Source organism: Cornus florida, unplaced genomic scaffold, assembly GCF_030987335.1.
Source record: "Cornus florida cultivar Cherokee Brave unplaced genomic scaffold, ASM3098733v1 CherokeeBrave_3.0.0_Hap2_Chr07, whole genome shotgun sequence".
Taxonomy (NCBI): Eukaryota; Viridiplantae; Streptophyta; class Magnoliopsida; order Cornales; family Cornaceae; genus Cornus; species Cornus florida.
Window position 1 is genome coordinate 6276750 of NW_026775577.1, and position 25527 is coordinate 6302276.

Consider the following 25527-nt stretch of genomic DNA (forward strand, 5'->3'; position numbering starts at 1 on the left):
GTTCTACCATGCTAAAGAAGTGTTATAGATATTACTCAATTCTTTTGGTAAAAATCCATGTGCCTCTATATATATATCTATGTAAGAACATCATCTATTTTTATCAAAAGGATTGAACAAAGACCTACACTACAAGAAATTAGGGTTTTAGGGACAGTCGAAACTGTCCCTAAAAGCTCGAAATCTATCCCTAAAAGTCAAATTTGTTCGTGACTAAAAGTAGCGTGACAAAAGAGCTTTAGGAACGGTCAAGTTTGACCCGTGACAAATACTTTGACTTTTAGGGACGGTATGCACTGTCCCTAATAACACCGTCCCTGAAACTTATTAGGACGGTATAAACTGTCCCTAATAAGATATGAATTAGGGACAGTTTCGAGGACTGTCCCCAATACATATAGTATTAGGGACGGACAGACCGTCCCTAATACATTATTTTTAATTATAATTATTGTATTAGGGACGGATGGACTGTCCCTAGCACATGTTTTTTTAATTATAATTATTGTATTAGGGACGGGTAGACAGTCCCTAATACTTTTTTTTTTATTTTTTTTATTTATGCTTGATTTGTGGGTTTAACCATTCTGAATACATGTAAAACATAAACAAAATGGATCCATAATAACATTCAAAAAGATATTACTAGCCATCAAACAAAATAAATCCACAATACATATTCAAGATCCATAAAATTTCTAGTTTTCTAAACAAAAACAAAAACTGCTAACCAGTTTTATAAACAAAAACTAAAACCATCTGGTAGCACAAAAAATTGTTCCATCCCCTTCAAGATCCATTATTCATTCTGTTGGTGGTTGTGATGGTGCTTGTTGGTGCCACCATGTTGCTGGCGGCTGCTGATATTGCCACCTTGTGGGTGGCAGCTGCTGAAAATGAGAGTCTGCTGGAGGTGGTGAAGGCTGTTGATGCCAGTTTGGTGCGGTTTACTGCAGCTGCTGCTGATATTAGAGGAACCATGGTGGCGGCTGTTGCTACAACTGCTCAAGCATCTTCTCAAGTTTATCCATCTTTTCCGCCATTTGTACATTTCTTTCCTCAGCAATATCGGCCCTTTTCCTAGAAGTCTCGTCACATGATGAGGAGGCACGTTGACGCTTTGGAGCCATGAAACCATGTCCGAATCCACGACAATATCCCTTCCTTATGCCTAGTTGGTTTTGCACTAGCTCAATATCATTTATGGTTGGACTCGTACTATCAGAATTTTGAGAATTTTGTGCAGCCTTTTCTTTCATTACATTCTGCAAAATATTTAAGTTTGCTATCAAATTGAAAGAATATGGCATAGGAATAAATCATGTGCAAGGTAGAATATTAATCTCAATAGAGAGAAAAAAAAAATGCTTATACAGATAATGGAAGGATGAGGATGAGTACACTGCAATGACAAACTATATTGTCAACTACAAATGAAAGGAAGAAGTTCTCATGTCATTTTTTTTCTTTATCTAAACTGGTGTGGAGATTAAAAGTCCTAATTATGAATTCAGAGAACAAATTATAATTTCTATTTTGTCAAAGTCAACTCTTATGGAAGCAAGATTCTTAATAGCATAATCTCAAGAGCAGCATGAATCTTCTTGTTTGATTTAGAGCATGTTTACCCTATCAGTATCAGTTGTATGACTTCAAGAGTGTGTAATCACTGTGACTCTCACATAAGCACGACAGATTAGCATCACTATGACTTTTGATTGGTTTAAATTCTGAATACTTAGCTTTAATCCATCTACTTAGATTGCATATGAAAGTTATTTACAATATATATATATATATATATATATATATATATATATATGTGTGTGTGTGTGTGTGTGTGTGTGTGTGTGTGTGTGTGTGTGTGTGTGTGTGTGTGCACGCGCAAGTTCAATGCTATAACACGATTGATTCATAACTCTAAAAAGGATCATTACGTTAATTTAATTGTGTAGACAGGTGACTTAAAAAAATACCTCCCTGCTACAACATATGCATTTATCAAGTCCACATTTCCGTAGTCAAAAATATAAATTCACAAGGACTTGATAATGTTACAAATGCCGATGCACATACACATCTTCTTTCTTACTGGACTATATTTCATATTTCAAATTTCATATTATTTGGTCATCATTTTCTTAAGTTATATCTAGACTGCTTTAGAAGGAAAACTTCATTGACTAATTTATTATTTTTTTCATTTTATGGTAGGTAAGCTAAACAAAGACATCAATTTATATTTACAGAAGTAGATAATTATCACATAAAATAATTTAGGCTCATTTGAATATGGATAAAATGCTTAGTTTAAAGGGTTACATAACTAGGGGGTTATGCCTTTATGAACCACATCCCAGCCTGGGTCATATGCATTGGTATCACTCCGTACATTAATCAATGCAAACCATAAGAACAAAAGGTTGTTAAAACATGTAAGCCAGTGTTATTAACAGCCAAATAAGGGAAGAAAAAAAAATATATTCTAGGAACTAATGAAATTTCCACGTGTTAATAGCCTCATATAATAACAAAATTCATTTTCAGCCACGTTTACGAGATATTTCCGAAGATTTAATAATGTACTAAAAAATGTGTGTGGACTGTGTGTTTTGGGTTAATTGAATATGCTTAAAGCCTACAAATCCATCTTATCTATACGAAGACACATGAATAAATACTACAAAATATGACCTAAATATCAACATAATGAAGAACAAGAATTTACTAGTAAAAAACAAGTATAATTTTCAAGCATCATGAAATGATAGGGACTATGAAACATACTATATAATATATACATGAAGAGACTTGCAATTTTAGGTTTTGATACTTCACTCTCATCTTATTTTGAAAAGAAAAATGGTTATTGGATGAAATATTTCAGTTCATTTCAATATATTTCAACTGTTTCAGTATAATGGATGAGTTTCTGCTTAACTGTTTCCGTAGTCAACCAAATTGATTTAAGAAAACTAAGGTTATTTCACTTGCTAAGTTAATTATATTGCTTCAATGGATTTGTATTTAAAATTTCTAATAATATTTTTTTCCTTGAAAGATTCATTTAGATGTAAATTTCAGCAACACACCTACACAATTTTTAACTTCCGGAAGCAATAATAACTTGTCTTTAAGGCAAGTAATCACAACAAAATTACCATTTCCTGTTAAACACAACTACTGACCATGTGGGTGTGACCTTAAGAAAGTCCTTCAAGCACAGTTGTAATCTAGAAATAAAGGGCTCTCTTTAATGATCTCCCCATCACATTAACACAACTTTTAACTTCTCTCAATGTGAACCCTCTTTGTCACATGGCCCCAACATTTCAACAAATTATTCCCATTATACTTTTTTTTTATTTTTTAAACATGAAATACAATGAATGAAAACCACACTTCATCCGCAACAATTACCCACCTCCATTTGTGCACAGAAAATCAAGAATGGTCACTTAAAGGCATGTGACCCCCTATAAACCGCAAAAATGGTCACTTAAAGGCATATGACCTCCAATTAACCACAAAATATTATGAGATCCAAATTTCATAATCCAACATACTAGCTTATAGTTAACTTAATAAATTCCTCTTAGCTTTCTCGTGTGCCCATCCACCTTGTTCCTTAAAATGTGTGTCCTTGTACAAGCGAATGGCAGGATCCTCATCCCTTTCACCATCTTCATCTTCTTGGCTCTGCCTTTCTTTGAGTTTGACCTACAATACAAAGTAATAGTGACCATTAGACAAATTTATGGTTTAGAATGTAGAATATAAAATAAAAAATTTATAATTATTGTTTCATATATTACGTACATAAGCATCGTAACGTCTGACGAAGGACATCGATCCAGAATAATGTGGAACCTCATTCTTGGAACGATTTTCTTTGTTTTTTTCACTTATTTCCTAGGTAGTAATTCAAACAATATTACAAGTTAGGAAACCCAAATAACTAGTGAATGAAGTTATTATATTAAATAATAAAAAAACAAGAAGTTAAGAAATTGAACCTGAAATTTTGGTGATATCCAATTATCACACAACTTTTGCCAAACAGCATTACCAATACCATTGTAAGGATGGCGGCGTGCATTCTCAATAGGAAGATGCTCCTCAAAATGACACTTCAATTTATATCTATAATTCCTCAACGCACTGGAAATTCCCTTGTTTACTCGCTTAAAATCAATGTCATTCGCATATGCATCAACTCCAAAGACCTCTTTTATAATGTAAAATTAATGTAAGCTACAATTTGTAACCAATTAGACCAGCAACCTCTGATTTATTTTTAACAAAACAAACATTAAATGATGGTTATCATTACCTTCAAATGCTCATAGCAGACCTCTTTCTCAAAATCTGGAACATCCCTCCACGTTTTATACTTTAAAAGGGCTTCAGTATCTCGTGTATTAATGCCAACCTCAGCTGTCCATAATTTGTTATTTAAACCAACAGGTTTAATATAACCCTCTCCAAACTCTACTGGAACCGGACAGTTGTTTTCTTTAATTTTGTGCAAGGCTTCATTTTTTGCTCTTCCACGCCCTTTTCGTATCGGACCTGAAAAAAAATTCATCATCTTAATTAAAACGTAGGCATTTTACAAAAGAGCTTATGGTTAATTAATAATGAATCATAATTACCTCCTCTTGGTTGTGGCCCCATCTGCTCATTACTACCATCACCTTCTATTCTTTCATTTGTTGAATTCCTATCATCACCTAATCCACTCAATTGTATAGGAGGTGAACTTGTAAATGGTCGCTCAGTTTCAGCCCTGCGGGACCTTAAAACTCTACGCATTGGATCCTCGGAGGTGTCCATAATTTAGTTTACAAGCTGATATGAAGAATCAAGTGAAATTAAATCAAAATAAACAAGCATATACAGAATATATTTAGAGTCATCATTTCATATTTACATAATTGCATTGAATAAAAAATTCAATAATTAGAGGCTAATAAACCTGAAGGAAGTCAATAAATAAAGACTAGTAATATAACTGAATAAATCACATTAAATATTAATCATAAAACCAAAAAAATAAGTAAATGCTCAAATATAACAATTAATTTGGTTAACCAAATCAAAGATGCAAATTAATGAAGCACAAAATCAATACTTAAAGAGAAATTTAAACAAAAAGTAACTCAAAAGATAAAGCTCAGTAATATAATTCATAAAACCATAAAATGAGATACATGCTCAAGAATACAAAGCTTCACATATCATCCAAATCAATATCATCTTCAGACATTAATTCTGGTTCCTCATCTGAACTATATTGAATGTCATTTCCATCATCATTCTCAACATCCCAAAAGTCGTCATTAATGGCTGCTTCACCCCTACATTTTTGAATCATTTTAGCATCAACAGTTTCACCCTCCAAATCGTCCCTGTTCAAAGGGAATGGATCCATGTCCAAGTCCGCTTCTACAACTCCATCCACGATGCTTGGTTCGTTCTCTTGGTACGCTGCAGTGTTGAGCATTTCATTATGTACTCCTGTTTCACCCTCTTTTTCAGGTACATCAAACGAGCTTCTACTTGTTATATCTTGAACTACCTCCCACGTCCCTTGTAATTTGTTATCTTTGACATAGAAGCATTGTGATGCTTGATTTGCTAACACAAATGGCTGATTTTTGTACGCTCTACTGGCTACATTTACACTTGTGAAATAGGTATCTTTATGTACACCGGTACCAATCCTAACATCAAACCAATCACATTTGAAAAGAAAAATTTTTCTACCTAGAGGATATCTTAACTCAATGATATCTGTTAGGACACTATAGTAATCTTGGTCTTCTCCTTTCACTAACACGCCACTATGCTGTGTTCGTCGATTTTGCTCCCTTTCCTTAGTATGGAACCTAATCCCATTTACAATACATGTAGAATATTAACTTACTAGACTTTGAGGTCCACACGCTAATGAATAAAGATCATCACAAGTTGTTTCCTTTTGATGATGACGCATTTCCTTTATCTATTAAAAAAATTGTAGTGTTAAATAAATGAATGATAGTTCATTTTAATTAAATTAAAGAATTTTATTTAATTAAGTACAATAGGTGCATAATGGACTTACTTTTGTTTCGAACCAGCTCGAATATTCTTTAGCATGTCTTTGAGGAACATGGCGCGGATTTTCTTTCTCAAGTTCTACCTTGTGTTTTCTAAACAATTACATGATGTTAAAGATACAATTGTTTACATGTATTGAGAAATAAACTATATATTCATAGAAACTGACAAGATATGACATGCAATGAGCTACTTACTCTTCATATGACAAAACATCTTCACAATTTTGTAACACGTACAATCGGGCCATCTCTATGTCCGCACGGGGCAATATATCCAAACTTTGTGCCCCTATCGGTTAAACCACTTACTTTAGATCATAAAAAGTGGACCAATTATTGTTGTAGTTCCCCTCACTATTTCTTTCTTCTCTATTGAACCTTGTCTCAATCCCTCCAAAAAATTTTGAACAAAATGTGATGCATTCATCGTCCACTAAGCTTCCGCAATGGACCCTTCCGGACGTGCTTTGTTATGGACGTACAATTTGAAAGTATGCAAAAATCTACATACCTGTTAATCAAACCAATAATATTTAATAACAAACTGATAAAACTTGTCCCAAAAAAAAAAAAAAAAAAAAAAAAAAAAGAGGAATGTTGGTTTACTAAAAATGTACAGCACCTTTCAATCGGGTACATCCATCGATATTGTGCAGGGCCTGCGATGATGGCTTCACGCGGCAAATGCAAAGCCAAGTGCACTATAATGTCAAAAAATGATGGAGAAACATCATCTCTAACTTGCTTAGTATAACAGCAATGTCCCTTTCCATTGCCTCTAAGACATCCACTTTAACAGTTCGACAATACAATTCTTTGAAGAATAAACCAAGCTCAACTATTGTGTTACAAATATCTGAATTTAAGAATCCTCGTATAGCAATAGGGAGGAGACGTTGTAAGAGAACATGTGAATCATGACTTTTCAATCCAGATATCTTACAATTATTAACATTCACACACCGACTTATGTTCGATGCATAGCCATCTGGAAACTTAACCGATTTTAGCCATTCACATAGTTGCCTTTTATCATTCTTTGACAATGTGTAGCGCGCTTGTGGCATCTCAAATTTTTCACCATTACGCCTCAGGTGGAGTTCTTTTCTAATCCCCATTGCTTCTAAATCCAACCGACTTTTGAACGTGTCCTTAGTTTTCCCTTCAATGTCCAATAATGTCCCCAACACACTATCGCATATATTTTTCTCTATATACATATAAGGTAGTTCAAAAAAAATACTCTTCTTCGTCCAGTTAAGTTCAAATTCCTCACGAGTTCGCTTCTTTTTATTTGGTCCCTTTCCGAAACTAACCTCGGGTATGAGGTTAAGTTGTTCCAGAATATCATCACCTGTCAACTGCTTTGGTGGCCCTTTGTCTTCACTTTTGCCATTAAATTGCTTGTGATGTTTTCTGAAAATGTGATCTAACGATAAAAACATACAACTTCCCAAGTAACATATCTTACATCCGTGTTCCAAATAACAAGAACATGTTTCTTTGTTACAATTTGGACATACTATATAACCCTTTGTCATCTATCCAGATACCATCGCATAAGCGGGAAAATCACTAATGGTCCAAATCATTGCCGCATACATTTTAAAGTTACATTTACTGTAGGCGTCATACGTCATCACACTATCCCGCCACAATTCTTTTAACTCTTCAACCAAAGGTTGCATGTACACATCAATATCATTACCAGGCGATGTTGGACCAGGAATAAGCAACGACATAAATATATATGGCTCCTTCATACACATCCAAGGTGGCAAATTGTAAGGAACAATCATCACAGGCCACATACTATACGCATTGCTCATGTTACCAAATGGATTGAATCCATCAGTTGCTAATCCAACACAAACATTACGAAGATCAGCAGCAAACCAATTATGCTTACTATCAAAATCCTCCCAAGCTTTTGAGTCAGCTGGATGTCTTAACTCATTTGTCTCCTTCACATGTTTCTCCTTATGCCACCGCATGTCTAAGGCTGTATCCTTTAACATAAACAACCGTTGAAGTCTCGATTTCAAAGGGAAGTGCCGGATAACCTTTTGAGGGATTTTCTTACCCTTACCTTCGTGAGGTTTATACCTCAGTTCACCACACTGTGGAAAATTTTCTTTACCTACATTCTCCTTCCAAAATAGAACACAATCATGTTTACATGCATGTATACAATCATATCTGAGACCCAAGTCTCGTAACAAGCTTTTAGTCTCGTAATGAGACTTTGGTAACACATTGTCGTCGGGAAGCATATTCTTAAATGCATCAAGCATCATGTCAAATGATTTGTTGCTCATTTGGCTTGTAACCTTCACATAGAACAACTTTAATATCGCTGACAACTTAAAGTATTTTTTACAACCTGGCCATAATTCACATTGTGCATCATTTAACAATCTATCAAAGCTTCCTCCTCCAACATCAACTTTAGGGAAATCTTCTTGTTGTTGTGTATTAGTGAAGTTTCCCATTTGTATGTTATCCAACAATTCAAACACATTATCTACATTTCCATCTTCATCGTGGACATTTTCCCCACTAACATTAGCATCAATATTAACATTAGTGTTGCTTTGATGATCCTCCCCATGATATATCCAATTGGTATACCCCTTGTCCATCCCATAACTCAAGAGATGCTGCTTAACTTCTTCAATTTGTCGATAAGTCTTATTTTTGCAACAACGACATGGACATCGGGACCTACCGTCTACTTCTGCATGATGCCTAGCCACATCAATGAAGTCGTGTATGCCATCAAAATACTTTACACTACCCCTAGTGTGATGATGAATCCAAGACTTATCCATGTAACTGCCTAAACATACACAAAAAAAATAATATATATCAATTATAAACAAAAAGCTAAATATATATAATTGAACCCTACAATATATATATATATATATATATATATAATTTTTCCCTAATAATTGTCAACAATTAAGATTCAGAAGCACTGACAACCTTTTACCTTAAAGAAATTCTACAAACATAATTACAAGAGAAATACATTTCTTATTATTTTTTTTTAAAAAAAATGATCGGCAACTTACTATATAATGTCACCTTCATTAATGAAAGATGGAAAAGTAAAGGGGTTCACACTAGAAAACAACTTAGTATATATATATTGTATATGATTTCTACCCACTAGAAAACAACTATTTCACCCACAAAACGGAAGATCTGAAAAAGAAAAAGAAAAAAAATACAGGTCCTGAACAATTTGGTTCCTTGTGCTTGAAATTTGCAGAATATATATATATATTTCCTTGCACTGTTTAGTATTCTGAAAGCTGCCATCATTTCAGCTCATTCTGCACTCATGGAATTTAAAAGTTCATGTCTTAAGCTGGGCCTGTCAACAGCGTAAAACAGGTACCATCTATTCCCCAGATATGCTTTACACTGCTTATTTGAATTGCAGAGATGCTAGGCTTGTTCTCCATCCAAATATCGTGTGCGTGTGTATGTGTGTATAAAAGCAACAAACACTTGATGTTCACAAACTATATTTGCAGCAACCAAATGCTTCTATTTGTGTGATTTTATAATAATGAGAATGGAGAGTTAAAATATGTGTGTGTGTGTGTGTGTGTGTGTGTGTGTGTTTTTCAAATCCTAGTACCCATTTGAGAGACAGCATGAATAGCAACAAATGATTCAATGTTTAGCTGATTATGGTGTGTTGGATTGACTGGTTTTTAATTTGGTGTGTTTTAGGTAATACAAAACAAGAATAAATTATGGACTTCATGAGCACTCTAATATCTGTTCTTAATCAAACCTTGAAGTATATTGTCATCTTTAATTTTAAATTATATTATTGCGCCTTTTTTGATAGAGTAAAAAAAAGAATTTGGGAATTGATTTATTTAGTTGTTACAATGTTTCATGTGGCATTGAAAAGATAATCAATCTAGGGAATTAACTCATAATCATATTTTTTTATACCAACAAGAGGAAGGAAAATAAAGGAGCAATGGGGAGGTTTTTTAATTTGTTAGGTGTTTGTGATTAGAAAGGATCTTGGATTGTCTCCTAGCACTTAGATTGTGTTTGAAAGGTAATGTTGGGCCTTACTAGACAACAAAGTGATCAATTTTATGTATTAACCTCCATCAAGGTTGTTTGTTTACCAAGAAGACAATGGGAAAATACAAGATCGGCCCTAATGGCCTGTTTTTTTTCTTTTTTTTTTTTTAAAAAAAAAAAAAAGCCCAAATGGCCTGTTCTTGTCTCACTCGAAACAAAAAATGATATGTTTGGTCTGAATGATTATTTTTCTGATTCAGTTTTGAAATTGTTGAAAGTTTATTAATTTCTAATTTTAATCCATTCTTATGGATGCTAACTTTGAGAATTGATTAACAAGGTACCATGTAATGTATACTCAACATATAAGACAGTGTGTGGGTTCTAGTTTTTAGGCAGTTGGCCAACTAAAACTGATTTTAAAGTCAAGAATTCGGAAACTACTTTCAATTAGTGACTTTTATTAAAGCAATATCTCAAGCCTCATCTGAAGGAATTTTTATTACAACCATTTCATGAGTAATTATAATCATGCTTTTATACACACATACACACACACATATATAGACCTTACTATAACATGAAATAACAAATAGATCCATTTTTGCTACAATGCATTGAAGACACATGAATTCTGAAAGTTTGCACAGAATTTTGACTACCTTTTTTCTGAGTGGAAGTTTATGTTCAAAATAAAGCTGTATTTTATTTTATTTTATTTTGTATCTATGATTTTGACATATTATAAAATTGAAAATTGTCAATTCAAAAGTTTATGAATTAATTATACCCAAAACAGATATATTGTACTAGCAGAGATTTTTAATAGATGTTTGGTTAAAGGCTTGGATGTATGAAAGAAAAAGTTGTAGGCTGATAGACGTTTACAGAACCAATTAAACAACAAAGTAATAGGCTCATCTTAATTGACTTCTACTATACTAATACAATACAATGACCTAACCACTCAAAACTTGATCAAATGTTTGGGATACTAAATAAATCAAAGCTCCAAACAAAATGATAATAATATAGGTATCTTAACAACATAATAACTTGTTCATGTATTATTCTAAACTCATTAACAGTCAGTGAATGCATTAATGATTTATCAATTCAAATTTCTCTCTACTACTGAAATTAACATTTCAAAGATGCTAACAATCCTTTCACTATATTTAGAAAAAGGCCTATATATCTGCAAAATTTTCATCTAATACTACAAAATCAGACTTCCAACACCAGCAAAAAAAAAAGGCAAGACAGAGAAAAGAGGATTTAAAGTAAGTGTTGCAGATATCCATGCTTGTTGGCATTCATTTTGAGTGGCCAAGAGCAGCAGAAAGTTAAAGGTTTAGCTTATATATGGGTGTCGACATCTCCAGTCAAGAACAACAAACCAACCCACAACAGTCGAAAACTAATTTTGAAGTTTGGGATGCTATTCAGATTTCATATGTTAATCTAATATATATATATAAATAAATAATAAACATACGTTAAAACAAAAAATAAATGTCAAGAATTATTTACCATGAATTTAAACCCAAATTTATTTTACTACCCCGAACAATCCAAGCTAGAAAACCAATCAAGCAAACACGCAAGCATATACCAAATTATACAAGAGAGTTAATAACCCAGTAGGGCTAGTGCATCCTCCAGCTAAAGAAGAAGAAAATTAAACAAATAAAAGGCTTTAAGAAAACATTGCACATGGAGCTTTATACATCCACTGAAAATTTTCAGAATCAATCATAACTTCAGACCAAGTATAGAGAGATTCATATTAGAAAAAAAATGAAATGTTAAAATGTCATGTTTGCAAACTTGAATTTGTACATTTACTAACATTAGCCATAAGCAACAAAGAATCGCTTCTATAAATGTGACTTTTTTCCTAAATTAAACACAATACAACAAACAAAATAGAAATAGAACCCAGAATTCAAATTCTGTCAAAGTGATTTCACAGTGTAAAAAGCACATAATGAGTTTTTTAACAAGCACATAACAAGTCAAACTCGTTATATCTCAAACCTGTATTTTCCACAGCGATTCAGACAACAAGCCGACTCCAGATTTGTAATTTACCCCTTCGATTGTTAGGCCTTTTGCAATTTTGAAACCCGACAACATGTATTTGCATAAAACAAACTATGGTGAGGATCATTATACTGAAGTGGGTTATATGAATGTCAAATTGAAGATGAGGGTTCTCTGAAAATCGAAGAAAGAGGCAAAATCTGTAACATTGTAAAAAAAATAAAAATGTTGTACCTTATGATTAAGAGTGGCTGTTGGAACGATTGGGTCATTCGGCCTTTGCTGCTAGAAGAAGGTGAAAGATTCTATGTCTTCCGCGACGGTGGAAAAGGGTGGAAGAGCTAGCCTCTGTTTTCTGCAAGGTGGAAGAGGCGTGAGGGCTTGGAGGCGGGTTGAGAAATGAAGTGGTCTGAAGATAGACTTTAGGTATATGGGATGTAATGATATATTAAACGGCGTAGTTTAATGTATTTTGTAAAATAAAATAATTAAATATATTATAATTTTAATCGTGCCAAACAAGGAATGAAGCTCCAAGTTTTGACGCACAATTTTTTGTGGATTTGGGGACAGACTTTTTTAAGTTTTAGGGACAGGGTGTAAAGACCGTGCCAAAAAAGAAGGCTTTAAGGACAGTTTAATTGACTGTGCCAAAAAAGAAGGCTTTAGGGATAGTTTCTTTAGACTGTGCCTAAAAAGAAGGTTTTAGGGACAGTTTTTAAGACTGTCCCTAAAGGACTGTCACTAGAACCCAAATTTCTTGTAGTGCTAGAAAATTCATGCTGCCACAATTTTAAAATGGCCATTCCCAACAATGGTATCAGACAGGCCGACCTTGGGGCAAGGCGACCAAGCTGGTTGCCTAGTGCCTCCAATTTATAAGGACCTCAAATTTAGGATCATTATGCAAATATAGTAGTATGTATATGTGACCATAATTTCCATAATTAAAAGACAATGCACAATTATATATCGTGTAAATTTATAGCAATAAATAACTTTCAAAAAAATATATATTATGCCAATAAACACATCGTACTTATTATATATATATATATATATATATATATATATATATATATATATATATAATAAAACAATTTGTATGGTAACAATAATTTGTTTGTCCCCTCACATCAAAATAAAATAAAATAAAAATAATTTTTTATATTTAAACTCAAAAACTTGTTTATATTATTATTATATTATATTTACACTCATGGGCATTCATGGTTAAATCCAGTCTAAACAATCAAAATTTTAACCCATGGGTGTGCAATCAACTGTTACATTCTCCAAAATAACCTTGAAGATTTCCTAAAACAATATATGGTTTCTGATATTGATGTGACAATTATTTTCGGAGTTACAAATCTTAAGAGAAGCTTTACCAAGAGGAACAGAAAAGGTAATTGATGTATTGAATGTTATAAAAAGGCTAATTAGTTATTGTTTTTCAAATGTTTGGATTGCATATATAGTATTATTGACTATCATAATCACAATTGCATTTGCTAATGGAAGCTTTTCAAAGTTACAGTTGATCAAATCTTATCTACGGTTGGAGAAACATAATTGGAATACTTTAATTGACAATTTTGCATATCAAAATGCAAAACGATCACATTTATTTTGATATGAAGTTGAATTTTTATTTTTGTGACTATGTTGTGTTAGATGTCTTTTAATTTTTTATGTAAACTAGATCATACACTTTTTTTCTTTATTTATTAACTCGGGGTGTCCGAGATGGCACGAACCCTTAGGACCCCTTAACAACCCGACTAATCCCCGAAAACCCGAAAGGGTGCCTCCCCATTCGGGCTGGGTAAGTCACTAGTGGGGCAGCGGAGGTAGCCATAAATAACACCCAGTAGGACTCAAACCCTAGACTTTGAGCAAGCTCAAAGTCCAACGAGTAAACCGCTGGCCATATCCAAAGTTATAAAGTACCATGATCGGTTTTGTTTTGTATATTTTCAACATTAATATATTTTGTATTTATCGTCTCATTTTAATGAAAATTTCTCACTTTTATAAATTTTTGGTACTTACGAAACCTTCTATATAAATGGCCTTATATTTTAAAGTTCGCCTAGGGCCTCCCAAAATTTTGGGTGTCTCATGGCCGACTCTGATATCAGAGCTTGGTTATGTTCATGTGTAAAAGCATGTTTTCATCGCAAGGATAATCATTAATGGATTAATTTATTGTTTATATGGCATTGGATGGATGAATGATTTTGTGTATGGATGAATATCATTTGTTTGATGATGTTGGCCATGGATGGAGTCATAACAACTTGGGTTGTATTTTTTTGGATAATTGTATAAAGCTTCGTTTTCCCCTGTTCAAGACTGCATTTAAATCTTCTTCGACCTTGAAATACTTGAATATCATTCAACCACCGGTTCACGATCAAACTATCGTGGCTCTTGCACCGACTTTCCAAGGAGATTTAAAAGAGAAAAATTATGTGTTGTAATGGATTCGCCTACAGAAGATTGTACTATTTTTTCGAATATTTAATAAAATTGTTATTTGGTCACATTTTTGTTCCTACATTTTCAAACACGAAATTTGTGTGTACAACAGGTTTTAATTAGTTAACATATTGGAATTAAGTTTCAATTGATTTTACTTTTAAGGAAATGATGATATATATATATATATATATATATATATATATATATATATATATATATATCACCTGTGAGTAGATGCTCCCAACTAACTAGTTATGTGGTCCAAGCATAAATGCACACAACTGCGCACAATGTTTTTAATTACAAAAATAGGAAATTAATAAATAAAGAAAACAGTTTATTTCCTGTAAATCACATTCTGTATTCACTCATTCTCTCTGTTTTCCTTATTTATTATTTTTTTATTATGTAATTAAATGAGATATGTATATTTGTAAATATTGGACCATATCAGCAGTCACTTGGAAATACCTACTCACTTATCAGCAGTCACTTGGAATTCCTACTCACTGGTGAGTCGGAAGTATATGGTGTCCTATATATATGCACAGAGTAGAAAGTGGAGGTTTTTATGATGGTGGGTTTTAATTGACGTAAAATTATGGAATTGGATTTCAAGTGGTTTAACAAGATGAGAATGCTTTGGTAAAGATAAAGCATAGAAAAATGACATTTTTATTTGTACAGGTATTTCACACTAACGCCATTTCCGAATGATTTGGTAAAGATAGAGCAAGAAAAATGACATTTTTATTAATACAAGTATTTCACACTAATGCCATTTCCGGAATCTTTGAACTTTTTCTCTTCCTCCTTGAAAACGTGATTTTATGGACCCATTTGTCATTGGAATTCTATACTGAATGTAATGAATAAGCACATTGAAAAAGAGATAAGTTGATGGATAATCACATGTGATTAGAAAGAGATAAGCTGATGGTAATGGATAACATGGATATACATATAAAGGTGAACTAAGCTAAGCTTTCGAAATGGATAATTGGTTGGTGAAGGGCTTGAAGGCTAGATCATATTTTAACATTAGTTCGCGACTCTCATTTTCTTTCAAAGTTTCTAACTTTATATATTTTACAAGACTCTTTCTGCAAATCTCAAGAGTATTCAATAGTAGGAGATTTTGAGTGACACCAATGCCATTGGAAAGCTGACTTCACCATCATAATAGCTTATATAATGCTGAAATTTTAAGGACAGTTATGTCCACATATTTTTATAATTTTTATGTGCTGCAAAGTTTCAAATTTCAACAACCAAGTCATCACTCGATTTGTGTTTTGGTTAACACTTTCTGTCCAAATATCATTACTCACAAAAAATTAAAAAAATAATAAAAGCTAGTCTAATGTACTTTTGTCATTGCCAAATCTGAAGAGGGTTTAAACATACATAGCCTTAGTGCGCTCCGCATGAAGAAGTTGTTTTATGTTTCAAACTCGTGACCCGATTACAATAGAACAATTCTACTATTGTGCCAAGGCCCTACCTCAACTAAAGAATAAAAGGTTTAAACAACAAAAATATAATATATAATAGTAAAACAAAGGAGGACAACAACATAACAAGAAAAAATTATTCAATATCCACTAGTTAAGCATTTCCCTTCCTATTCTTCTCCTTGACTCATTGTTGCTCCTGAAGACACATGCCTGAAAACACATGCCTGATAGAAAGTGAATTCTTCTATTGTTTGGTACCCTTTTCCCACTACAAATGAGAGGTGAATGAATAATGTACGCATATAAGTTTTATGCTTTGATGTAAGTGGAACTGATTAGACATTCACAAGGAGTGAGGGTTACCTTGAATCCACAAGAAAAATAGAATTCTCAGATGAATTTGATATTATATTGATAAAATTAATAAATGATGTGCACAGCAATGCATGTACTTATAAATAAGAAACCCTAACAATATAAAAAAAAAAACCTAAAAATATAAGAAATTTTGCAGTACAAGGAAACTGCTCAAAAACAAACTTGCTCTCAAAATTATATAAAAGTATGGAAAGAAACCTAATTACCAAAAAGGAAAGTAATTCGAATCCATTTAATCTTCTAATGAGAATTCCGAAATGTTCAAAAATAGGAAAATGCAATTCCCGACCCCCAAAAAAAAAAACAAAAAAAAGACCCCCTACCTCAGGACTGAGGCTACTAATTTTTGCAAATTAGGCCGTTTCTGGTCAAATTGGACTCTTTCTAGGTAACCAATAGATTCGTCGAAATCATCTGAAAAAACTAAGTCAGCCCGCCCGCTTGACCTTTTGACAGTCCAAACGGGCTCTAACAATCTATTTTGCATCAAGCTTAAACCATGCTGAAAGAATCTTCTCTTTCTTTGATTGAAAAGATGCTCTCCTTGAACCTATAAACTTGAAGGGCACTAGCTAGTCTGTAATATCCAAGATCCCTACTGTCTAATGTGCTAATATTGTACAAAATCATGTGTCCACTCCGGGCTCTTATAAGAAGCTGGCCGTCATCCCAAAAACCAATGGGCACTAGGACATCTAGAAGGGGTCCCATTGTTAATTGTTTGGTCCAAAATCCCTCCTCCTTCATCACCCATATCTCAATATAATTCTCTAATTCATTTGGATGAAAAAGAATTATAGCAATAGATTTATCGTACAAGGCAAGTTCCCCAAATTTCGATTTTGGAATCTCTGACAGACTTGGTAAGTCATGAAAATTCTCATTAGCCAAGTCAAAAGAAAGGATGCAATAATGATGGTAGTAATCTTTTACCAGCCAATAATAAACTCCATTCATATAGGTGCTATTTCCCAAAGAATTGCTTACCGTACGCGACTGATCCCTTGGAATTTCAAAGAGTCGCCATGAATTTGTACATAAGTTATACACTAAAACAGTTTGGAGATCATATGGGCCATCTAAGTTATCATCCCAAAATTGTCGTAACCAAATAATCGTGTAATGGTTAGTCATGGGATCCAACCCAAATCCAAAATTATTAGTAGGGTCGGAGATATAGGATGGAAGGTTTAGACGAGGTAAAGAGATTGGCCTGAATTCTCTTATAGTAGGATTCCACAGACAGTGTTGAAAAATAAACTTGATTTTAGTATTTAGTATTTTCAAGTATTTTTATATACATGATACATGTGTGAATTTAGCATATATGTTAGTGGGTAGTAAATTGTCTTTAGTGGGAGTTAAAGTGTTGTAAAATCAAGAGTCATGAGAGTTACAACTAGTAATGGTCATTTAATGGGTTAGTAGGAGTTATGCCTATTGAAGATTATGTTAGTGGGAGAAATGAGAGTTATGGACATTTAAATGTAATGGTTACACATACATATATGAGGCCTATATAATCATGTACTCTAGTCATTTTAGAATAAGAATAAGTTGGATATAAGTGAAATAATATATTTTTTCCTCCATTTCTCTTTCAAATTATATGGAGTTGTATTTAGTTGTACAGCCCACTATTTCCAACAAAGTGGTATCAGAGCCAGGTTCCATATCAAAGCCCGGTTCCATATCAGAGCCAAGTCATTATCAGAGCCAAGGTTTCATGTTCAGAGCTGAGACGATCCTGAAGGCCTGACGAAGTTGATCCTAGAAGGTTCAACATTTTTGAGAAAAACATGTTTCTCCTTGATGATGATGAAGCTCAGAAAATGTATTTTCTTAGTGAGAAGATGATGTTCTCTAATTACAAGAGAATGAGAATCATCATGACTTCATATCTCAAAGCATGTGAATTGTGGGATGTTGTTGGATTAGAGCCAAAGAATGGCATGTCCAACAAGCTTCGTGAAAAGAAAGAAGAAAAGGCATTGATAGTGTTGCAAAAGGCAATACATCAAGAAATTTAGGAGTATTTTGGAGAGTCCAAAACTCCAAGTTGTATTTGGAAGATACTCGAGACCATCGTTTCCAATCATAGAGGTGAATCACTACCCATTGAGTATTGGGTACAATGCTTTGAGGATGATGAGTTTATGAAGGCTGATTATGAAAGTTTTGAGGACAAAGTTGTGGAGAATGAAAAGGTGTATCATGCAAAAGAAGTTGAAGATTTTGGAGATTCAAAAGTTGAAGGAGAATTTGAAATGGTGAATGAGGAAGAGGTAAGAAAAGATGTTAAAGAAGAGATTGAAAAAGTGGAGGACGATGAATTGAAAATAAAAGATTTAGAAGAAGAAATTGCTAAAGAAGAGGCAAAAGTTCAAGTTGGTGAGTTAACATTTTCTGGGATGGTTACAAATTCTACCTTGAAAGAAGTTATATTTGACTTATTTGATGAAATTATTATTTCTTCATATTCATCAAATAATGCTTATTTTGTGGAGAATGATGAACTTCTCTTCAAGAAAATTATTCCAATTAATTATGAGATTGAAGCTAAAGGCGAGAAGAATTTTTCGAATTATTTTTTACAAGATGGTTTGGAGGATTTTGTAATTGACACAAGTTGGGTGAATATGGAGTTATTTTTTTATTCCAAAGAAGAAGCACATAAGAAGTTCAAGAAGTTTCAAGAATTCAAGAAGAGAGAAAAAGGATGGTGCACCCATGTGAAAAAAATAAATGTTGATCATAAGAGAGCATTATTCAAGCATTTGAAGAAGTTTCACAAGCCCTACACATCAATGGAAATGGCCAAGAAGATTGAAGCTATTGAAGGAAGTGGATTGAAGATCAACTATCTGATCAAACCCCCAAGATTAATAACAAGTTTATTTTTAAGTTAATAAATCAAGTTTAAAGGAGGGTGTTGAAAAATAAACTTGATTTTAGTATTTAGTATTTTCAAGTATTTTTATATCCAAGATGCATGTGTGAATTTAGCATATATGTTAGTGGGTAGTAAATTGTCTTAGTGGGAGTTAAAGTATTGTAAAATCAAGAGTCACGAGAGTTACAACTAGTAATGGTCATTTAGTGGGTTAGTGGGAGTTATGCCTATTGAAGATTATGTTAGTGGGAGAAATGAGAGTTGTGAACATTTAAATGTAATGGTTACACATTCATATATGAGGCCTATATAATCATATACTCTAGTCATTTTAGAATAAGAATAAGTTGGATATAAGTGAAATAATATATTTCTTCCTCCATTTCTCTTTCAAATTATATAGAGTTGTATTTGTTTGTATAGCCTACTATTTCCAATAAAGTGGTATCAGAGCAAAGTCAGAAAGTGGTATCAAAGAAAAAGCCAACATACACATGCCATGCTCATTTCTATCATACAAACAATATATGCCATTAATGGGACCAATAACAGAATCTGGATTAATTTCTATCCCGTGTTCATCAAGATTGTAATATAGAGGAGGCGTACAACCAAGATTTTCATCAGCGAATATGCCAAAAGCAAATCTAACATTTTCCAATTCATAATGGTGAACAAGTAGACGGAAGTTGTTTTTGTGGTGTTGTTTGGTGATAAAGCTAAGGGTTTTTGTGAGAGCATACCAATAATGGCAAACACACCTGAATTTTAATAGTGATTTCACAGGCAATCTCGAAAGGATCTCTGTCATCACATCTTTCGATATACCATTATCACCGTTGCTGCTTGTCGTCGTCTCTCTCTTCATTCTAGTCGAGATCAGTCTTTCCTGACACATTAAAAAAAAATTAATTTGTAATAAAAAAAATAAATAAATAAAAAAGAACAAGAAATTGAGTTGTCTTGGCGCATATTGTCTCATCCATAAATATCCGCAAGACCAGTTACAGGTTTACAGGAAATTATATTTTCGGCATGAAACAATACACCATTAGATTAATATTATCTAAATCTGGTAACAGCAATGTATTTACTTTGTGATAGCTGACTGAGCAGATTTTTTATTTTATTTGTAACTCAATATCTTCTTTGTTTCTGTCTTAGGATAAGTTTCATATCTGTAAGGTCTTTTTAATTACTTGCTTTGCATGGAATCTTCGTTGTCAAAATTTTCAGATTCTTTTTATATTTTTTGGTAAGTAAATTTTCAGATTCTTCATCATTTGGATTCTTGGAATCTTCTAAATGGAGACAAGGAAGAATTCTGAACCATCATTCAAAACAATAACAAAAGCAAATGCACCGTCATTATCACTAGAGGAATCATTATCAGAATGAGAAACATTTTCTTTCCTTGATTTTCATACACGAAATTTTTTGTGCAGTAGATTTTAATAATGTAAAGTATTGGAATTGAGTATCAATTGATTTTACTTTTAAGGAGATGATGATAAATATAAATATACATAGTATAGAGTGAAGATTTCTATGATTGTGGGATTTAATTGAGGTAAAGTTATGGAACTGGATTTCGAGTGGTTTAACGAGATGAGAATGATTCGGCATGCAATTGTGAGTTGTGCAACGGAAAAGAATATGGAAGTTTGTATTAAAAAATAACCTAGAGAGAGGTGAATATGTTTTACTTGCTTCTTTATCTAGTTTTTAGTTATTTTAATTTTACCTGAAATAAAACTAAAATCAAACCCACAAATAAAAAATAAAGTTCAAATAACGTAAAGTAAATAAAGTTTGAGAGATGACACCAGTATTTTTAGCGAGGAAACTCCGATTGGTAGAAATCATTCAATCATTGTAGGAAAAATCTCATGGACTATGCCATCCACAACAATTAAACGATCTACTATGTTTCAAGCAAAGTACATCTCACTTTGACTCAGGTTCATACCCCTTTACTCTACTAAGACTCAACACGTCAAACATCACCGGCTTTGCGACCACCCCCATCTAACAGCTCACGACTTCAGCCTTACTCCTTGAACCTTGTAGAAGGGGTTGCTGATAGATCAACAACACTCTACGAATGACTTGGCCCCTTCAAAGTGTGATCGAATCACCCCTACTTCAATTTTGAATTTGATGAAGAACAATTAAAATTCTGCTTCTCGGAATCTCTTAATCTTTAATTATACTCCAATCCCGATCAAATAGAGAATAACACTCCTAAATCTCTCGTGTTTACATTTGTGATCTCAAAAATAAAATTAGAAAAATCAAGTTTGATTTTCTGAATAAAAATATCTCTCAAAGTTGGCTCCCAAATTAATCAGAATTTCGTATGCAAAAAGCCGTCCAAACCCTAAGTGAGAAAACATGTATTTATAGACTTTTGAAAACATAATTGTACAAAGAAGACAAGTTAATTTTGTGCATAAATAATTTGGCAAAAGTCTAGCAAAAAAGAGAGAGCCAATATACACCAGGATTCAAAGTTGTCTTTCTGGTTTGCAAAAGTCGAACTGGTTCGCAAAAATAGAGCGCCAAAACAGACTAGGATTCAAAGTTACCTTTTTGGTCTGCAAAAGTTGAACCAGTTCAGAGACTCTAAACTGGTTCAAGTTGGCCAGAAGTGAAAGCTTCGAAATTATTATGAAAACTTTTAAAAGTTGAACCGGTTCAGAGACTCCCAATCGGTTCAAGTTGGGCGGAATAAAAATAAAAAAAACATTTATACTTAGAAACTTTTCCTAAATGCCTAATTTCGAAATCATGCAAGGGTCCTTACACACTCACTTATCTTCTTAATGTGTTGTTCTCATCATCACAAAGTGTATCGAAATATGGACACGGTCAAGCTTCAATTCTGCTTCCTATCTTAAGTCTTGAAAATCAAACAAAAAATTTACAACTCGATCAGACTTGTTTTGACAACGAAATTTGTCAAATTACAAATTTATATATCACAGTAATGATTGAGTATAGAAAAATGACATTTTTATATCTATTAGTATTTCACCCTGACGCCATTCCCGTAATCTTTGAACTTTTTTCTTTTTCCTTCTTGAAAAAGTGATTTTATGGACCTATTTGCCATTAGAATTCTGTACTGTGATGAATAATCACATTGAGAAAGAGATAAAGTTCATGGATATTCACATGTGATCAGAAAGAGAGATAAGCTGGTGGTAATGGAAAACCACATGCATGTACATATGATGGGTTTACAGGATAATAGTGAACTAAGGTAAGCTTTAGAAACAGATGATTGCTTGGTGAAGGAACATAATGCTGAAATTTTGAGGATAATTTTGTCCAAATATTTTATTATTTTAATATGGTGCAAATGTTCAAATTTCAACTGCCAAGTCATCACTGGGTTTCTGTTTTGGTCAAAACTTTATATCCAAATATCATTACTCATAAAAAATAATAATAATAAAAATAAAAGAAAAAACAATCCCAGTGTAAAAGGCTCTTGTCGTTGTCCGGGGAGAGGGTTAAATGTCCACGGTCTTAGCTCCACATGAAGAGGTTATTTTATGTATCAAACTCGTGACCAAATTAAAATTAGGAGAGGAACAACTTTACCATTGTGTCAAGGCATACCTAAACTCAAGAGTAAGACAAAAATATAATATATAATATATTAATTATATAGTATACCAAAGGAATTAAGACAACAGCATAACAACAGAAAATCATTCAGTATCCACTAGTTAAGCATTGCCATTCCTATTCTATCCAAATATCATTACTCTTAAAAAAATCTAGTCCAATGTACATTCGTCACACAACTTTAAAAGGTAGAGATTAAAGAAAAAAACATAAAAAGAATAAAAAAAAACTACCTCAGTGTACTAGGCTCGTCATTGCCGGGTCTGAAGATATATGTACACAATCTTAGCTACACGTGAAGAAGTTGTTTTCTGTTTTAAACTCATAACCATGAAACAACTTTACTATTGTGCCAAACCATGCGCTATGTCACAACCAAAGAGTAAAAAGTTTATACAACAAAAATATAATATATTATAGTAAAACAAACAACAAAATTCGAGAGAATTATTCAATATCCACTAGTCAAGCATTTTCCTATTTTTCTCCTTGACTCATACTCGCTCCTGAAAATACTTGCCTGATGGATATAAATCGCAACAGAAAGTGAAAATTCTTCTATTGTTCCGTACCCCTTTCCCACTCCAAAAGAGGGTGAATGAATAATTTAAGTATATAAGTTTTAAGCTTGAACCATACTGAAAGAATTATCCCCTTCTTTGAGTGAAAATAGGCTCTCCTTGAACCTATAAACTTGAAGGGCACTTTCTAGTCCATAATATCCAAGGTCCCTACTCTCTAGGGTGTTAATGTTGTACAAAATCATGCGTCCACTATTGGTTCTTATAAGAAGCTGGCGGTCATTGTCCCAAAAACCAATCGGCACTAGGACATCAAGAATAGGTCCCATGGTTAATTGTTTGGTCCAAAATCCCTCCTCCTTCATCGCCCATATTTCAATATAATTCTCAATTTCGTTTGGATGAAAAAGGATGATAGCAATAGAGTTATCATATAAGGCAAGTTCCCCAAATTTTGATTTGGGAATCTCAGACAGAGTTGGTAAGTCATAAAAATTCTCGTTAGTCAGGTCAAACGAAAGGATGCAATAATCATTGTAGTAATCTTCTACCAGCCAATAATAAACTCCATTCATGTAGGTGCTATTACCCAAAGAATTTCTTACAATACGCGACTGATCCCTTGGAATTTCAAAGAGTCGCCATGAATTTGTACATAAGTTATACACTAAAACAGTTTGGAGATCATAAGGCCCGTCTAAGTTATCATCCCAGAATTGTCGTAACCAAATCAACTTGTAATTGTTAGTCATGGGATCCACCCCAAATCCAAAATTACTAGTAGGGTCGGAGATATAGGATGGAAGGTTTAGACGAGGTAAAGAGATTGGTCTGAATTCTCTTATAGCAGGATTCCACAGACACATGCTATGCTCATTTCTATCATACAAACAATATATACCATTAATGGGACCAATAACAGAATCCGGATTAATTTCTATCCCGTGTTCATCAAGATTGTAATATAGAGGAGCCGTACTACCAAGATTTTCATCAGTTAATATGCCAATAGCATATCTGTAATCGGATTCGTAATGTTGAACAAGTAGACGGATGTTGTTTTTGTGGTGGTGTTTGGTGATAAAGCTAGAGGTTTTTATAAGAGCATACCAATAATGGCAAACACATCTGAATCTTAATAGTGATTTCACAGGCAACCTCGAAAGGATCTCTGTCAACACATCTTTCGACGCACCATTGTCACCATTGTTGCTCATCATTGTCTCTCTCTTCATTTTAGTCTAGATCAGTCTTTCACATTAAAATAATTAATTTGTAAAAGAAAAACGAAAAATAAAATTTTCTTTTTTCAAGAAAAAGAAAAATCTTTAAAAAAAAACAGGAAAAGGAGTAGTACGTCTTGGCGCATTTTGTCTCATCCACAAATATGCGCAAGACCAGTTACAGGTTTACAGGCAATTATATTTTGGGCATGAAACAATACACCATTAGATTAATATTCTCTAAATTTAGTAACAGCATGTTTTTACTTTGTCATAGCTGACTCAGCAGCTTTTTTTGTATGTAACTCAATACCTTATTTGTTTCTCTTTAGGATAAGTTTCATATCCCAAGTCGATCTAAAGGCTTTTTGATAATTTGCTTTGCTTGTTTTTTCATCACTCCATCATCAAAATTTTCAGATTCTCATTATTCGGATCCTTGGAATCTTTTGCATGAGACAAGGAAGAATTCTGGAAGTATCATCATTCAAAATAGTAACAATTAAAACAAGTGCAACATCATTATCACTAGATGAATCATTTAGCAGAATGAGAAGCATTTTCATTCCTTAGATTTTCGGACACGAAATTTGTTGTACAGTAGATTTTAATTACGTAACGTATTGAAATTGAGTTTCAATTGATTTTGCTTTTAAGGAGATGATGATAAATCTATATATATATATATATATATAGACACAGTATAATGTGAAGATTTCT

At 33.1% G+C, this 25527-nt stretch overlaps 3 protein-coding genes across 7 annotated transcripts; all 3 read right to left on the reverse strand.

Moving 5' to 3' along the window:
* Positions 1-616: 616 nt before the first annotated feature.
* On the reverse strand, positions 617-12611 carry LOC132315877 (uncharacterized). 5 transcript variants are annotated; one of them, XM_059814296.1, is made up of 7 exons: positions 12207-12332; positions 4656-4851; positions 4334-4572; positions 4017-4226; positions 3820-3912; positions 3567-3720; positions 617-1265 (listed from the first exon to the last, which is right to left on the reverse strand). In XM_059814296.1, the coding sequence occupies exons 2-6, from the start codon at positions 4834-4836 to the stop codon at positions 3577-3579; spliced, it is 867 nt and encodes a 288-aa protein (XP_059670279.1). In that variant the 5' UTR covers positions 4837-4851; positions 12207-12332; the 3' UTR covers positions 617-1265; positions 3567-3576. The 5 variants fall into 5 exon arrangements, with proteins under 5 accessions (XP_059670279.1, XP_059670282.1, XP_059670281.1 ...); XM_059814298.1 differs by lacking the exon at positions 617-1265 and having other exon boundaries at positions 2604-3720; positions 4017-4184; positions 12207-12331; XM_059814299.1 differs by lacking the exons at positions 617-1265; positions 3820-3912 and having other exon boundaries at positions 2591-3720; positions 12207-12341.
* Positions 12612-17026: 4415 nt separating this feature from the next.
* Positions 17027-17491, reverse strand: LOC132316168 (uncharacterized). Its single transcript, XM_059814682.1, has one exon. The coding sequence runs from the start codon at positions 17489-17491 to the stop codon at positions 17027-17029; it is 465 nt and encodes a 154-aa protein (XP_059670665.1).
* A 6194-nt stretch (positions 17492-23685) lies between these two features.
* On the reverse strand, positions 23686-24819 carry LOC132316169 (F-box protein At1g11270-like). Its single transcript, XM_059814683.1, has one exon. It carries the CDS (start codon positions 24817-24819, stop codon positions 23686-23688), a length of 1134 nt encoding a protein of 377 aa, XP_059670666.1.
* Positions 24820-25527: the final 708 nt, after the last annotated feature.

Excerpts from the sequence above, each read along its gene's own strand:
- LOC132315877 (XM_059814295.1), bottom strand. The coding sequence starts at position 8,938 with ATGGATAAGTCTTGGATTCATCATCACACTAGGGGTAGTGTAAAGTAT.
- LOC132316168 (XM_059814682.1), bottom strand. The coding sequence starts at position 17,491 with ATGAATGGAGTTTATTATTGGCTGGTAAAAGATTACTACCATCATTAT.
- LOC132316169 (XM_059814683.1), bottom strand. The coding sequence starts at position 24,819 with ATGAAGAGAGAGACAATGATGAGCAACAATGGTGACAATGGTGCGTCG.